The following is a 17,912-nucleotide window of genomic DNA, read 5'->3' as shown; positions in this document are numbered from 1 at the left end:
AAGAAGTGCCCATCAAGCCAGTCCAATTTGTGGGAGGTGCTTCAGGAAGCATGGGGTGAAATCTCTTCAGATTACCTCAACAAATTGACAACTAGAATGCCAAAGGTCTGCAAGGGTGTAATTGCTGCAAATTGAGGATTCTTTGATGAAAGCAAAGTTTGAAGGACACAATTATTTCAATTAAAAATCATTATTTATAACCTTGCCAACGTCTGGGCTGTATTTCCTATGCATTTTGCAACTCATTTCATGTATGTTTTCATGGAAAACAAGGACATTTCTAAGTGACGCCAAACTTTTGAACGGTAGTGTATATTTTTTACGTTTGGAAAGAAATAGCGCCCCTTGTGTGCAGTGCCGGTAGTACCATACATCCCAGTATGGTACAAGAACACTATGAATTTATGAAAATCTGGATACCGCCCAACCCTAGCGAATGTCACTGTTCCAATGTCCACACTAGCATACCTTGTAGAATAAAGACATGTATTGGACATTGTAAGTAGTATGCTAGTTACTCACGTCTTCTGCTTTCCTCCTGAGGAACAGCCTCTGGCTCAGCTCGTAGACATTTACATTACAGATCAGAAGGACATCAAAGGCAGCGTTCACCCCCTGAGAGAAGAGGGAAACATTAGAGAGTAGACATTCAAGCACAATGTAGACCAGCGACAGACATCTTCATCAGATAATTGCTGGGTCAAGTTCACAAGAGTTAAATATAGGCTACAAATGTATTTGGCTTCCATTACGCAAGCATAGTCATAAACACAATGTACTGCATATGACCATCAAGAGAGTGGCGCTAGCTATGCTAAGGGTGTGAGTATAATTCTCGCAGGGATCACATACTAAATATCTACGCACTTTGGATAAAAGCGGCTACTAGGTCGCATTTATTTAAGAGTAAGGTGAGGATGTTTTGACGCCCCTACCAGGACTGTGATGCCTTGTTCTTTGCAGAGCATGGCCGCAGCGCACAGCAAGAGGCTCACGGCAATCCAATGGATGGAAAACTTCTCCTCGCTCTCCCTATCTGCAGAAGACATCCATAGATAAGTGAGACGTAGTTCATAAATTAAATATTCAAATGATAAAATGGTTTCTGAATTAAATATTCAAACAATAAAATGACAAGACTGTGCAAAGCTGTCATCAAGGCAAAGGGTGGCTACTTTGAAGAATCTCAAAAATCTAATATTTTGTTTAACACGTTTTTTGGTTACTACATGATTCCATATGTGTTATTTCATAGTTTTGATGTCTTCACTATTATTCTACAATGTAGAAAACAGTAAAAATAAAGAAAAACCCTTGAATGAGTAGGTGTGTCCAAATTCTTGACTGGTACAGACTGGTACAGACTGGTACAGACAGACAGACAGACAGACAGGTACAGACAGACAGACAGGTACAGACAGACAGACAGGTACAGACAGACAGACAGACAGACAGACAGACAGACAGACACTGTCTGTCTGTCTGTCCGTCCGTCTGTCTGTCTGTCTGTCTGTCTGTCTGTCTGTCTGTCTGTCTGTCTGTCTGTCTGTTTGAGACTATCAACTATGTTAACTTAGGAAATCTGAAAACATGAATGAGACTTGTGCCTATAGATGTGATGCATGTTCTTACTCTCTCTGTATACATTCAAGCAACCATGACACACCCTCCTTAATGCATACAAAACCTACCTCCTCTGAAGGCTTTGCAGTAGGTCAGAAAGGAGAGCTGGAAGAACAGTGCACACAGTAGGTCTGCCCGGCCTACAATCCCTGCCACCTGAAAGAGAGAAAGAGGGGTTTAATAACTTCTTATGGCTTGGGGGCAGTATTTCGACGTCTGGATGAGACGCGTGCCCAAAGTAAACAGCCTGTTACTCAGGCCCAGAAGCTAGGATATGCAAATAATTGGTAGATTTGGATAGAAAACACTAAAGTTTCCAAAACGGTTAAAATAATGTCTGTGAGTATAACAGAACTGATATGGCAGGCAAAAACCTGGGATTTTTTTTGTTTTGATGTGGGTATTTTCAATTGAATGCCTATAGAGTATCTAATGGGTTAGGACCCAGATTGCAGTTCCTATGGCTTCCACTAGATGTCAACAGTCTTTAGACATTGTTTCAGGCTTGTTTTCTGAAAAATGAAGAAGAATGAGACCTTTGTCAGTGGACTGTAGAATCATGCAGTGCTGGTTTGCGCGCCCTTCGTTGTTTTTCCTTTCTATTGAATACGCTATTGTCCTGTTGAAATATTATCGATTATTTAGACAATTGCCAACCTGAGGATTAATTATAAACATCGTTTGACATGTTTCGACGAACTTTCCCGGTACTATTAGGATGTATTCGTCTGCATGTTTTGACCGCCTTTGGGCCACTGGATTACTGAATAAAACGCGTCGACAAAACTGAGTTTTTGGGATATAAAGAAGGACTTTATCGAACAAAACAAACATTTATTGTGTAGCTGGGACTCTTGTGACTGCAACTATTTGAAGATCTTCAAAGGTAAGTGATGAATTTTATCGTTATTTCTGACGTTTGTATGCTTCGTAGGCGGGGCGCTGTCCTCAGATAATCGCATGGTATGCTTTCGCCGTAAAGACTTTTTGAAATCTGACAGAGCGGCTGGATTAACAAGAAGTTCATCTTTAAGCCGATGTATAACACTTTTTATTTGTATGAATGTTTATTATGACTATTTCTGTATTTTGAATTTGGCGCTCTGCAATTTCACCGGATGTTGTCGAAGGTGGGTCGCTAGTGGAACGCCTGCGCCAGAAAGGTTAACTGCTGTATGAGAGACAGAATTCCGTCATCTGACATGTCCGGTTGAAAATCAACATCTATTATCTAATCTGCCCTTGGACACTTCTGGTGGACCAGAAATGATGAAGGCAACTGTGTCAGCCAACAGATAGTCAGAATGTATATTTTAACAACCTGCACATGATCAAATGTAATAACGCAAATACACTCTCTTTCTGTATCTGCTCCTGTACTGTATATAACAGCCTTACTGACAGCAGCCAATTAACATCCAGCGCAGGAGTCTCTTATTACTGGCCTGTGTGTGCAGTGCATGTGTGTGTGTCCCTCTCTGTCAGTGTGTGTGTGTGTGTATCTCTCTCCCTCTTTCTGTCGGTGTGTGTGTGTGAGAAAGTATATTACATATAGTGTGCGTGTGTGTATGATTTATACTGTGTCTGTATAGTGTGTACTGCATACGTCCTGGAATCCTGGGGGCTATCTCCTTTGATAAGTGCAGCAGGCCTTGGGTCTGTGGTCTGCCTGCTCCCACCCCCAGGTCTCCCTCAGCCCGTTGCCCTCCCTGATTAAAGCCAGCCGAGAGCAGGGGGGGGGTGCAGCCCTCCAGCCGGGCACCGCAGCCCTCACACACCACCACCGGGTATGAATAAGCTTTTAATAGTCTGGGCCTCGCTCAAAACGCACACCTTTTCGATGCACACTCCGATTGAGATGGACCTTTGTTCCTGGCATGACTCTAACGCATGTTTAATACAACAAACACCCGCGGATGTTGGAACACATGTAGTGATGGGAGGCTGTTATTATTTTGGAAAGTAAGTGAAGAGATATTGTTTGCCAGAGGGGGAATCATAGAATTGGACAAAGTCTATCAGTTCAACATTTTACATATCAAATGGTACACCAGATATGGCCGCCATTACACGATTATCCACCACGGAATATTGCATTGATTAAGGACGTCCCTTCTAGTCCATTCTGATTCTATTGAGCTAACAACCCAGTGTCATCATAGCCCCAGTGCCGGAGTTTGGTTTTGGTAACAGCGCTGCCGACTCTGGACTATGCATTGCCCCTTGTGATGGGTCCGGGTTCAATCCCCAAGACTCCCACTTTTCATATTTGCGCGTACAGTATCCATCTCATAGGTCTCCTCCTCTCATCTCAGTCAATCTCAATAAAACAAACAAATATTATGTGATAGCCACGCAACAATGGTTGCTTCATAGTACCCGTCTGTGTGTTTTCACTATTTCTTACATCCCTCCATCCCATACAATGTTTGTCTACTTACGCTTTCGGTGTGAACGGGGTGCGCTGCAAAGAGAAGACCAGCCAGGAGAGAAGCTTTGGGTGCGTGGTTGAGCCTGTTCCCATTCCCATCGTATGCCAAGCCACCGATCAGTACGGAGAACATGTCGATCATCAGCGCTGATATGAGACTGTGCAGGCCGATGTTCAGCACATGGAAGCCTACTGGGTGCAGCCCACCAGCCATGAGGTAGTTGAGCCTGGGTCCATAATAAAAGAGATGGCAGCATGAATTCGACAAAACAGATTTGAAAAAAATATATCAATAATACACAATGATATCAACAAAGTACATACATGTACAGTTGAAGTCGGAAGTTTACATGCGCTTAGGTTTGAGTCATTAAAACTTGTTTTTCAACCACTCCGCACATTTCTTGTTAACAAACTATAGTTTTGGCAAGTCGGTTAGGTCATCAACTTTGTGCATGACAAGTAATTTTTCCAAACAATTGTTAACAGACAGATTATTTCACTGTATCACAATTCCAGTGGGTCAGAAGTTAACATACACTAAGTCGACTGCGCCTTTAAACAGCTTGAAAAATTCTGATAGGCTAATTGACATCATTTGAGTCAATTGGAGGTGTACATGTGGATGTATTTCAAGGCCTACATTTAACATTTACATTTAAGTCATTTAGCAGACGCTCTTATCCAGAGCGACTTACAAATTGGAAAGTTCATACATATTCATCCTGGTCCCCCCGTGGGGAATGAACCCACAACCCTGGCGCTGCAAGCGCCATGCTCTACCAACTGAGCCACACGTTCAAACTCAGTGCCTCTTTGCTTGACATCATGGGAAAATCAAAAGAAATCAGACAAGACCTCAGAATTCTTTTTTTTGTAGACCTCCACAAGTCTGCTTCATCCTTCGGAGCAAATTCCAAATGCATGAAGGTACCACGTTCATCTGTACAAACAATAGTGCCCAAGTATAAACACCATGGGACCAAGCAGCCGTCATACCGCTCAGGAAGGAGATGCGCTTTGTCTCATAGAAATGAACGTACTTTGTTGCGAAAAGTACCAATCACTTGTGCCAACAACAGCAAAGGACCTTGTGAAGATGCTGGAGGAAACCGGTACACAAGTATCTATATCCACAGTAAAACGAGTCCTATATCGACATAACCTGAAAGGACACTCAGCAAGGAAAAAGCAACTGCTCCAAAACTGCCATAAAACAGCCAGACTACGGTTTGCAACTGCACACGGGGACAAAGATTGTACTTTTTGGAGAAATGTCCTCTGGTCTGACGAAACAAAAATAGAACTGTTGGCCATAATGACCATCGTTATGTTTGGAGGAAAAAGGGGGAGGCTTGCAAGTCGAAGAACACCATCCCAACCGTGAAGCACGGGGGTGACAGCATCATGTTGTGGGGGTGCTTTGCTGCAGGAGGGACTGGTGCACTTCACAAAATAAATTGCATCATGAGGTAGGAAAATGTTGTGGATATGTTGCTTCAATATCTCAAGACATCAGCCAGGAAGTTAAAGCTTGGTCGCAAATGGGTTTTCAATGACAATGACCTCAAGCATACTTCCAAAGTTGTGGCAAAATGGCTTAACTTCTCTAGGATAGGGGGCAGCATTTTCACGTTTCGATGAAAAGCATACCCAAATTCAACTGCCAGCTACTCATCCCCAGAAGATAATATATGCATATTATTAGTAGATTTGGATAGAAAACACTCTGGAGTTTCTAAAACTGTTTGAATCGTGTCTGTGAGTATAACAGAACGTATTTAGCAGGCGAAACCCCGAGGACAAACCATTCAGATTTTWAATTTTTTGAGGTCACTCTCTTTTCAATGAGTTTTCATTGGGAATCCAGAATTCTAAGGGACCTTCTTGCAGTTCCTACCGCTTCCACTGGATGTCAACAGTCTTTAGAAATTGGTTGAGGGTTTTTCCTTTGTGTAATGAAGAAGTATCCCTGTTCAGAATGAGGCTCGAGTGAAGTGTACTGTTTGTTAGAGGCGCGTAACCAGAAAGCATGCTACAGTTTGTTTTAATCCTGTATTGAACACAGATCATCCCGTCTTCAATTTTATTGATTATTTACGTTAAAAAATACCTAAAGTTGTATTACAAAAGTAGTTTGAAATGTTTTGGCAAAGTTTACAGGTAACCTTTGAGATATTTTGTAGCCAAGTTAGAACCGGTGTTTTTCTGGATCAAATGTGCCAAATAAATTGACATTTTGGATATATATCGACGGAATTAATCGAACAAAAGGACCATTTSTGATGTTTATGGGACATATTGGAGTGCCAACAACAGAAGCTCGTCAAAGGTAAGGCATGAATTATATTTTTATTTCTGCGTTTTGTGTCGCGCCTGCAGGGTTGAAATATGCTTCTCTCTCTTTGTTTACAATGGTGCTATCCTCAGATAATACCATCGTTTGCTTTCGCCGAAAAGCCTATTTGAATTCTGACATGTTGGCTGGATTCACAACCAATGTAGTTTAATTTGGTATCTTTCATGTGTGATTTAATGAAAGTTAGATTACTATAAAAATCTATTTGAATTTGGCGCTGCATTTTCTCTGGCTTTTGGCCAAGTGAGACAGTAGCGTCCCGCCTAAACTCAGATTTTTGGATATAAATATTAACTTTACCGAACAAAACATACATGTATTGTGTAACATGAAGTCCTATGAGTGTCATCTGATGAAGATCATCAAAGGTTAGTGATTAATTTTAACTCTATTTCTGCTTTTTGTTACTCCTCTCTTTGGCTGGAAAAATGGCTGTGTTTTTCTGTGGCTATGTACTGACCTAACATAATCGCAAGTTGTGCTTTCACCGTAAATCCTTTTTGAAATCAGACACTGAGGCTGGATTAACGAGAAGTTTATCTTTAAAACGGTGTATAATACTTGTATGTTTGAGGAATTTTAATTATGAGATTTCTGTTGTTTTGAATTTGGCGCCCTGCAATTTCACTGGCTGTTGGTTAGGTGGGACGTCCCACATATCCCAGAGAAGTTTTAAGGACAGCAAAGTCAAGGTATTGGAGTGGCCATCACAAAGCCCTGACCTCAATCCTATGGAATATTTGTGGGCAGAACTGAAAAAGCGTGTGCGAGCAAGAAGGCCTACAAACCTGACTCAGTTACACTCAACTTATTGTGGGAAGCTTGTGGAAGGCTACCCGAAACATTTGACCCAAGTTAAACAATTTAAAGGCAATGCTACCAAATACTAATTGAGTGCATGTAAACTTCTGACCCACTGGGAATGTGATGAAAGAAAGAAATTATTCTCGCTACTATTATTCTGACATTTAACATTCTTAAAAAAAAGTGGTGGTCCTAACTGACCGAAGACATGGGAATTTTTACTTGGATTAAATGTCTGGAATTGTGAAAAACTGAGTTTAAATGTACTATCAAAATGGGACACTGTGTACTTACTTGATAATACAAATACAGTACCAGTCAAAACTTTGGACATACTTATTTAAGGTTTTTTCTTTATTTGTACTATTTTCTACATTGTAGAATTATAGTGAAGACATCAAAACTATAAAATAACACATATGGAATCATAGGACTGGGAAAGCTGCCGTTACCGTCAATACTACTCACCAACGTGCAATCATTGGACAATAAATTAGACGAGGTATGATCACGAATATCCTACCAACAGGACATCAAAAACTATAATATCCTATGTTTCACGGAATAGTGGCTGAATGACGACATGGATATTCAGCTAGCGGGATATACGCTGCACCGGCAAGATAGAACAGCACACTCCGGTAAGAGGAGGGGGGGGTCTGTGCATATTTGTAAACAACAGCTGGTGCACGAAATCTAAGAAAGTCTCTACATTTTGCTCGCCTGAAGTAGAGTATATTGTGATAAATTGCAGGCCACTCTACTTGCCTAGAGAGTTATCAGCTATACTTTTCGTGGCTGTTTATTTACCACCACAGACAGATGCTGGCACTAAGACCGCACTCAGTCAGCTGTATAGGGAAATAAGCAAACAGGAAACCACTCACCCAGAGGCTAGCACAGACTGGACTATGTTCTGGGATTCTTCCGATGGCATTGAGGAGTACACCACATCAGTCACTGGCTTTATCAATAAGTGCATCGAGGACGTTGTCCCCACAGTGACTGTACGTACATACCCCAACCAGAAGCCATGGATTACAGGCAACATTCGCACTTAGCAAAAGGGTAGAGCTGCCGCTTTCAAGGTGCGGGACTCTAACACGGAAGCTTACAAGAAATCCTGCTATGCTCTGCGACRAACCATCAAACAGGCAAAGCTTCAATACAGGGCTAAGATTGAATCATATTACACCGGCTCCGACCCTCGTCTTATGTGGGAGGCCTTGCAAACTATTACAGACTACAAAGGGAAGAACAGCTGCGAGCTGCCCAGTGACACGAGCCTACCAGACGAGCTAAATCACTTCTATGCTCGCTTCGAGGCAAGCAACACTGAGGCATGCATGAGAGCATCAGCTGTTCCGGACGACTGTGTGATCACGCTCTCCGTAGCCGACGTTAGTAAGACCTTTAAACAGGTCAACATACACAAGGCTGCGGGGCCAGACGGATTACCAGGACGTGTGCTCCGGGCATGTGCTGACCAACTGGCAGGTGTCGACACTGACATTTTCAATGAACCTGATTGAGTCTGTAATGCCAACATGTTTCAAGCAGACCACCATAGTCCCTGTGCCCAAGAACACAAAGGCAACCTGCCTAAATGACTACAGACCCGTAGCACTAACGTCCGTAGCCATGAAGTGCTTTGAAAGGTTGGTAATGGCTCATATCAACACCATTATCCCAGAAACCCTAGACCCACTCCAATTTGCATACCGCCCAAACAGATCCACAGATGATGCAATCTCTATTGCACTCCACACTGCCCTTTCCCACCTGAACAAAAGGAACACTTATGTGAGAATGCTATTCGTTGACTACAGCTCAGCGTTCAACACCATAGTACCCTCAAAGCTCATCACTAAGCTAAGGATCCTGGGACTAAACACCTCCCTCTGCAACTGGTTCCTGGACTTCCTGACGGGCCGCCCCAGGTGGTGAGGGTAGGTAGCAACACATCTGCCATGCTGATCCTCAACACTAGAACTACACAGCGGTGCATGCTCAGTCCCCTCCTATACTCCCTGTTCACCCACGACTGCATGGCCAGGCACGACTCCAACACCATCATTAAGTTTGCAGACGACACAACAGTGGTAGGCCTGATTACAGACAACAACGAGACAGCCTATAGGGAGGAGGTCAGAGACCTGGCCGTGTGGTGCCAGCATAACAACCTATCCCTCAACGTAGCCAAGACAAAGGAGATGATTGTGGACTACAGGAAAAGGAGGACCGAGCACGCCCCCATTCTCATTGATGGGGCTGTAATGGAGCAGGTTGAGAGCTTCAAGTTCCTTGGTGTCCACATCAACAACAAACTAGAATGGTCCAAACACACCAAGACAGTCGTGAAGAGGGCACGACAAAGCCCATTCCCCCTCAGGAAACTAAAAAGATTTGGCATGGGTCCTGAGATCCTCAAAAGGTTCTACAGCTGCAACATCGAGAGCATCCTGGTTGCATCATTGCCTGATACGGCAATTGCTCGGCCTCTGACCGCAAGGCACACCAGAGGGTAGTGCGTACGGCCCAGTACATCCCTGGGGCTAAGCTGCCTGCCATCCAGGACCTCTGCTCTCTGTTTATCATATATGAATAGTCACTTTAACTATACATTCATGTACATACTACCTCAATTGGGCCGACCAACCAGTGCTCCCGCACATTGGCTAACCGGGCTATCTGCATTGTGTACCGCCCCCCACCACCCCCTCTTTTACACTACTGCTACTCTCTGTTCATCATATATGCATAGTCCCTTTAACCATATATACATGTACATACTACCTCAATCAGCCTGACCAACCGGTGTCTGTATGTAGCCTCGCTACTTTTATAGCCTCGCTACTTACTGTATATAGCCTGTCTTTTTACTGTTGTTTTATTTCTTTACTTACCCATTGTTCACCTAAGACCTTTTTTTGCACTATTGGTTAGAGCCTGTAAGCATTTCACTGTAAGGTCTACACCTGTTGAATTCGGCGCACGTGACAAATAAACTTTGATTTGATTTGTGCATGGTGATCTTAGGCTTGTGTGAGGCTGCTCATCCATGGGAATCCATTTCATGAAGCTCTCAACGAACAGTTATTGTGCTGACGTTGCTTCTGGAGGCAGTTTGGAACTCGGTAGTGACTGTTGCAACCCTGGACAGACGATTTCTAAGCGCAATGCTCTTTAGCACTCGGCAGTCCCATTATGTGAGCTTGTGTGGCCTACCACTTTGCGGCTCAGCCGTTGTTGCTCCTAGATGTTTCCACTTCACAATAACAGTTTACAGTTAACCGGGACAGCTCTAGCAGGGCAGAAATGTGATAAACTGCTTTGTTAGCAAGGTGGCATCCTATGACAGTGCCACGTTGAAAGTCACTAAGCTATTCAGTAAGGCCATTCTTCTGCCAATGTTTGTCTATGGAAATTGCATGGCTGTGTGCTAGATTTTATACACCCGTCATTAAGGGGTGTGGCTGAAATAGCCGAATCCACTGATTTGAAGGGGTGTCCACATACACTATATATACAAAAGTATGTCAGGGGAAAATAAAATGCAATTTTGAGATCCTGAAACCAGTCAAAGTAATATACTGTACATATTCATCGCCTATTAATTGCAATTCTACAGAGAAGAATAGCACTTGGGACCCACCTCTGACATCCTCACAGAGAACCAAATTGTGTTTTCAACAATTATCCATCAATACATTCCAAGGTCATCTTGGCATTGTGTTCTTCACAAAAGTTGTTTGGATGAATTGAGGCAGCTATGATCCAACGTTTAGATCTGTCTGTCTTTCTGTACATTGACAGAGCTACCTTGCGGACAGTCTTGTGAGTGCCCACATGAGTTCATGGCATGCATGTGTGTATGTCATATGCAAGTGTACCTACCTAAAAGTGAGGACAGTGAGCGGCCTGTAGGACTTGTGGCTGTTGTTGCTGCTCAGTTTACTTCCCCAGAAGTCATTTCTCCAGATGTTGTTGAGAGGCGTGGATGGGATCAGGTCCTGCGAGAGACACATCAGAAAAGACAAAAAAACAACTTTACATGCCTAGGGATATACATTTTATTTTTTTACACATACATTGCATGTACAACTTGGAATATGACATACAGTTGATGTCGAAAGTTTACATCGACAAATACATTTAAACTCAGTTTTTCACAAGTCCTGACATTTAATCCTAGTCAAAATACCCTGTCTCAGGTCAGTTAGGATCACCACTTTATTTTAAGAATGTGAAATGTCAGAATAATAGTAGAGAGAATGATTTCAGCTTTAATTTCTTTCATCACATTCCCAGTGGGTCAGAAGTTTACATACACTCAATTAGTATTTGGTAGCACTGCCTTTAAATTGTTTAACTTGGGTCAAACGTTTCGGGTACCCTTCCATAAGCTTCCCACAATGGGTTGGGTGAATTTTGGCCCATTCCTCCTGACAGAGCTGGTGTAACTGAGTCAGGTTTTAGGCATCCTTGCTCGCACACACCTTTTCAGTTCTGCCCACAATGTTCTATAGGATTGAGGTCAGGGCTTTGTGATGCAACTCCAATACCTTGACTTTGCTGTCCTTAAGCCATTTTGCCACAACTTTGGAAGTATGCTTGGGGTCTTTGTCCATTTGGAAGAAACATTTGCAACCAAGCGTTAACTTCCTGACTGATGTCTTAGATGTTGCTTCAATATATCCAGATCATTTTCCTACCTTGATGCCATCTATTTTGTGAAGTGCACCAGTCCCTCCTGTAGCAAAGCACCCCCACAACATGATGCTGCCACCCCCCGTGCTTCACGTTGGGATGGTGTTCTTTGGCTTGCAAGCATCCTCCTTTTTCCTCCAAACATAATGATGGTCATTATGGCCAAACAGTTCTATTTTTTTTTTCATCAGACCAGAGGACATTTCTCCAAAAAGTACAATCTTTATCCCCATGTGCAGTTGCAAACCGTAGTCTGGCTTTTTTATGGCGGTTGTTTTGGAGCAGTGGCTTCTTCTTTGCTGAGCGGCCTTTCAGGTTATGTCAATATAGAACTCGTTTTACTGTGGATATAGATACTTTGTACTTGTCTCCTCCAGCATCTTCACAAGGTCCTTTGCTGTTGTTCTGGGATTGATTTGTACTTTTTGCACCAAAGCACGTTCATCTCTAGGAAACAGAACACAATCTCTTTCTGAGCGGTATGACGGCTGCTTGGTCCCATGGTGTTTATACTTGTGTACCATTGTTTGTACAGATGAACGTGGTACCTTCAGGCAGTTGGACATTGCTCCCAAGGAAGAACCAGATTTGTGGAGGTCTACAATTGTTTTTCTGAGGTCTTGGCTGATTTCCTTTGATTTTTCCCATGTCAAGCAAAGAGGCAGTGAGTTTGAAGGTAGGTCTTGAAATACATCACAGGTACACCTCCAATTCACTCAAATTATGTCAATTAGCCTATCTGGTCCCGTGTGGCTCAGTTGGTAGAGCATGGCGCTTGCAACCCAGGGTTGTGGGTTCATTCCCACGGGGGGACCAAGATGAATATGTATGAACTTTCCAATTTGTAAGTCGCTCTGGATAAGAGCGTCTGCTAAATGACTTAAATGTAAATGTAAATCCACATCTCCAATTGACTCAAATGATGTCAATTAGCCTATCAGAAGCTTCTAAAGCCATGACATCATTTTCTGGAATTTTCCAAAGCTGTTTAAAGGCACAGTCAACTTAGTGTATGTTAACTTCTGACCCACTGGAATTGTGACACAGTGAGCTAAGTGAAATAACTGTCTGTCAACAATTTGCAATAATTACTTGTCATGCACAAAGTAGATGTCCTAACCGACTTGCCAAAACTATAGTTTGTTAACAAGAAATTTGTGGAGTGGTTGAAAAACGAGTTTTAATGATTCCAACCTAGGTGTATGTAACTTCCGACTTCAACTGTAAGCATACTCTGTACTGTATGCAGTATGTACTGTGGCTGTGAGGTTATTTTAAACTACTGTTGAAATTATGCACACAATACAGACTTTGAATAGATCACGCTTTTATAGACACTGCATCCTTGAAGATGTACCTCAGAAGATGTAGTGAGTATGTGATAAGTAGATTATTACCTTGTTATTGACAATGGCTTCGGAATCATCGAACACAAAGTCTCCATCATAGCTATTGATGAAGCAGAGCAGTGCCACTAGTGCCACAGCGATCTTGGCATGGAATGGGGAAAGCTTTGGTAAAGGTATCTGTTGGTCCCAATTAATTTCAGTCTGTGCCATGGTGCATAGGGTCTTTGGTCATGCTGCATCATCACCTATTCCCTACAGGAAATGGGCATGGAATGGTGTGATAAGACTTTAGTGTTGGTGGCAGAATAACAATAGCCTACTCCTTACAGTATTTTTTGGGGCTTTACCTTGTAGAAAATATTGGCTAACTATTGTTATTTGTACAATATTACGATTATATAAATATCGTCACATATCAGTCTGTTCGCAAGCTACGGGAATTGTAGGGACACGCACGTAGAGCATGCATACCTCATTATATTGGAAGGCGTTTTTGAGGACGCGCACGTAAGCATAAGTTCCATTGCAGCGGCTTGATAGTTAGCTACAGCTGGCTGGCTAATCTTACTAAAGTAATTTCGTTACAAGCATCATCAGAGCAACTGCTAATAAAGCCAATTCATATAGCCTTTTCATATAACCTTTAGGCTAACTAAAATGATTGCAAAGGTTGCCAAGTGAAATTTTTGGCAAGTAAATACTGCTCGCTAACTATTAGCCAGCTAACGTTAGCCGATGCTGTTAGCCGGCTAGCGGCAACAAATGTAACTCATACGTCTGCATATGCACCGAAAGAAAACACTCAAATGCGACGAGAAATGTAGGTTGACCACTAACAATTTGTCAACATTGTCTGTCTGTCTGTCTCTCTAGTAAATAAACAACTCGCGACTGTATGCAGGTACTTCCTCGTTGGCTGGCGCGTGGAATTAGTTTGTATGATGACGTAGAAAGTGGATGTCACGTGACAACACAAGGCCACGGGATGTAGAAGTGGAGATATCTAGTTCTATTTAGATGCAACTAACAGCTTAGATACATATATGAATAGATGTTTTACCAATAATGTATGTATTGCAATATCTTTCTTTTGAAGTTTTTGAACAATTGATGGTTCTTACTTAGTCTATTAGCACCTGCAATTAATCTTTAAAAAAAACTAAATTGGCCTATACAATTTCTAGTGGCATTTGGTCTCTGAATATAGATCTTTGATTTTGGTATATGGATGTAAATAAGAATGCAGAATATTTGACATTCTGAACTTTATGACATAACAGTCAGTTACCCTTTTGCAGAAAACATTGGCCTACAATGTGGAAGAAACTACCTGCCCTCCAGGACACCCGATGTCAAAGATGCTGGAGGAAATAGGTACCACCACCCGAGCCACTGCCTGTTCACCCCGCTATCATCCAGAAGGCGAGGTCAGTACAGGTGCATCAAAGCTGGGACCGAGAGACTGAAAACAGCTTCTATCTCTAGGCCATCAGACTGTTAACACCAGTCGCAACGTCAACAGCGAAGAGGCGACTCCGGGATGCTGACCTTCTAGGCAGAGTTCCTCTGTCCATTGTCTGTGTTCTTTTGCCCATCTTAATATTTATTTTTATTGGCCAGTCTGAGATATGGCTTTTTCTTTGCAACTCTGCCTAGAAGGCCAGCATCCCGGAGTCGCCTCTTCGCTGTTGACGTTGAGACTGGTGTTTTGCAGGTACTATTTAAAGAAGCTGCCAGTTGAGGACTTGTGAGGCATCTGTTTCTCAAACTAGACACGCTAATGTACTTGTGCTCTTGCTCAGTTGTGCACCGGGGCCTCCCACTCCTCTTTCTATTCTGGTTAGAGACAATTTGCACTGTTCTGTGAAGGGAATAGTACACAGCGTTGTACGAGATTTTCAGTTTCTTGGCAATTTCTCACATGGAATAGCCTTAATTTCTTAGAATAGACTGACGAGTTTCAAAAGGAAGTTATTTGTTTCTGGCCATTTTGAGCCTGTAATCGAACCCACAAATGCTGATGCACCAGATACTCAACTAGTCTAAAGAAAACCAGTTTTATTGCTTCTTTAATCAGCCCAACAGTTTTCAGCTGTGCTAACATAATTGCAAAAGGGTTTACTAATGATCAATTAGCCTTTTAAAATGATAAACTTGGATTAGCTAACACAACGTGCCATTGGAACAACTATGTAGATATTCTATTAAAAATCTGCCGTTTCCAGCTACAATTCTAATTTACAACGTTAACAATGTCTACACTGTATTTCTGATCAATTTCATGTTATTTTAATGGACAAAAAAAATGATTTTCTTTCAAAAACAAGGACATTTCTAAGTGACCCCAAACTTTTGAACAGTAGTGTACTGTATTTTATTATATTCTAATGTATCTTAGTCTATGCCGCTCTGAAATTGTTCGTCCATATATTTATATATTCTTAATTCCATTCCTTTACTTAGATTTGTGTGTATTGCGTATATGTTATGAAATTGTTACTTTTTACTTGATAGATATTACTGCACTGTCAGAGCTAGAAACACAAGCATTTCGCTACACCTGCAATAACATCTGCTAAACATGTGTATGTGACCAATAAAGTTTGATTTTATTTGAAAGACAGCTGGCCCCATGCAATGGAAGAATGACAGTAGACCTACAAGTACCAGATATAAACCAACAAGATCAATAGATGTGTCAGTATTTATTTCATTGTGATGACTAATGCTTTGCAAGGAGAAATATACTTTAAGTGAGCAAAGACCAATAAGAGGGTCATGCCCTGGCCTTAAATTTAGGTGAAAAGTCAGTAAAAAAAGTTAAATAAAATACTGTTGTAAAGTAGTGCATTACCATTAATATTTAACAATGGTGATGGTATTGCATATTATATATGTGTAAGCATGAGAAAGACACTTCTTTTGATAACATAAAAGACTGTTACTGATAAACTGCATCTACATGAACAGAGGAGAAACTCCCCCCCCCCCCCCCCCCCCATTCCTGACATTGTAGTTTTGAGATATCAGTGTAGGAAAGGTCTGATTAATAGACATATGTACATGCTATGATGTAAACACAAACTGCCCAGCACTCTGACCCTCACTTTGCAACACAAATGCCATTCAGAGCCCTTCCTCTGTCCACACACACACAACAACACCTTTTCCTCCTCAGGAGACTGAAAATATTTGGCATCGGTCCCCAGATCCTCAAACAGTTCTACAGCAGCACCATCGAGAGCATCCTGACCAGTTGCGTCACCGCCTGGTATGGCAACTGCTCGGCATCTAACCGTAAGGCGCTATAGAGGGTAGTGTGTACGGCCCAGTGCATCACTGGGGCCAAGCTTCCTGACATTCAGGACCTATATACTAGGCGATGTCAGAGGAAGGCCAAAAAAATTGTCAAGGACTCCAGTCACCCAAGTCATAGACTGTTCTCTCTGCTACCGTACGACAAGCGATACCGGAGCGCCAAGTCTAGGACCAAAAGGCTCCTTTAAAAGCTTCTACCCCTAAGACTGCTGAACAGCTTCTACCCATAAGACAACTACACTGCTGCTAGTTGCTTTTTATTATCTATGCATAATCACTTTACAAATTAACTCGACTAACCTGTACACCCGCACATTGACTCGGTACCGGTGTCCCCTGCATATAGCCTCGTTATTGTTATGTCATTTTCTTGTTACTTTTTGATTTGATTAGATTTTTAAAAACTTTTGTTTATTTAGTTAATATTTTCTTAACTCAATTTCTTGAACTGCATTGCTGGTTAAGGGCTTGTAAGCGTTTCACGGTAAGGTCTACACCTGTTCGGCGCATGTGACAAATACATTTTGATTTGATTAGACATACTGCAATCAACAGGAAGTTCAAATAAGTGACATTGTGATTGGAAGGTAGCAGCCCCCCTCATCAATCACTGATGTCCAAACAAACAAACCCCGTCACTGTCTGACTATGAGACCAAACCCCACACTGACACACCCATCACTGTCTTTCTCTTCTCGTTATCTATTCATCTTGTAAAATATGTGAATGTTAGTTTTTAATGGATGTTTTTGATTGATTGTTTTGATATCCATCAAAGCTTCTCTTTCCTGAATACCCCAAAAGCTGAGAGGTATGACACAGGACGACTACCGGAACACTTTAGCGGTGTAGCTCGGTTACCATGGCCACTGCAACACCACCTGGGTGAGTCAGTGGGTGAATCATATACAGGAAGTGGAGGAAGAGAGGTGGTTTTTAATTTCCCCGAAAAAGAGCAGAAGGAGGAGGAGGCGAGAAGGTCTGTGTAGACCTTCTTTTTTGTATATGTGTAGTAAAGGTCTGATTACTAGACCTTTGTACATGCTATTGCAGACTAGACATACTATGTTGTAATCATGCCATTGGTTGTCAAACATTTCCCCCATGTAGCAACTGCTGACACATCACAAACTGCCCAGCACTCTGACTCTCACTTTGCAACACAAATGCCATTCAGGGCCTCTGCCTCTGTCCATATAGCGACTGCAACGCAACTGATGGGTGAATCATAAACAGGACGTGAAGGAAGAGAGGTGTTTTTACATTTCTCAAAAAAGACAGGAGAGGAGAGCAGAAGGAGTTCTGCAGGAGTGGGCTT

General features: G+C 42.2%; 1 protein-coding gene across 2 annotated transcripts in view; it reads right to left on the bottom strand.

Annotated features, from left to right (window-relative positions):
• Positions 1-14,218, bottom strand: part of tmtc4 (transmembrane O-mannosyltransferase targeting cadherins 4) — a 35,056-nt gene extending 20,838 nt beyond the window's left edge. For both annotated transcript variants that reach the window (XM_023981211.2, XM_023981213.2), the window contains exons 1-7: positions 13,748-14,218; positions 13,325-13,528; positions 11,115-11,230; positions 4,065-4,281; positions 1,692-1,779; positions 936-1,036; positions 523-615 (exon numbers count right to left, since the gene is read on the bottom strand). In XM_023981211.2, coding sequence (XP_023836979.1) covers positions 523-615; positions 936-1,036; positions 1,692-1,779; positions 4,065-4,281; positions 11,115-11,230; positions 13,325-13,486 — 777 coding nt within the window. In that variant the 5' untranslated portion in view covers positions 13,487-13,528; positions 13,748-14,218. The remainder of the gene's footprint in view (positions 1-522; positions 616-935; positions 1,037-1,691; positions 1,780-4,064; positions 4,282-11,114; positions 11,231-13,324; positions 13,529-13,747) is intronic.
• Positions 14,219-17,912: the final 3,694 nt, after the last annotated feature.

Source organism: Salvelinus sp. IW2-2015, linkage group LG36 (genome assembly GCF_002910315.2).
Source record: "Salvelinus sp. IW2-2015 linkage group LG36, ASM291031v2, whole genome shotgun sequence".
NCBI lineage: Eukaryota > Metazoa > Chordata > Actinopteri > Salmoniformes > Salmonidae > Salvelinus > Salvelinus sp. IW2-2015.
Note: the sequence above shows the minus strand (reverse complement) of the source record. Positions and strands in the feature narration are given on the sequence as shown.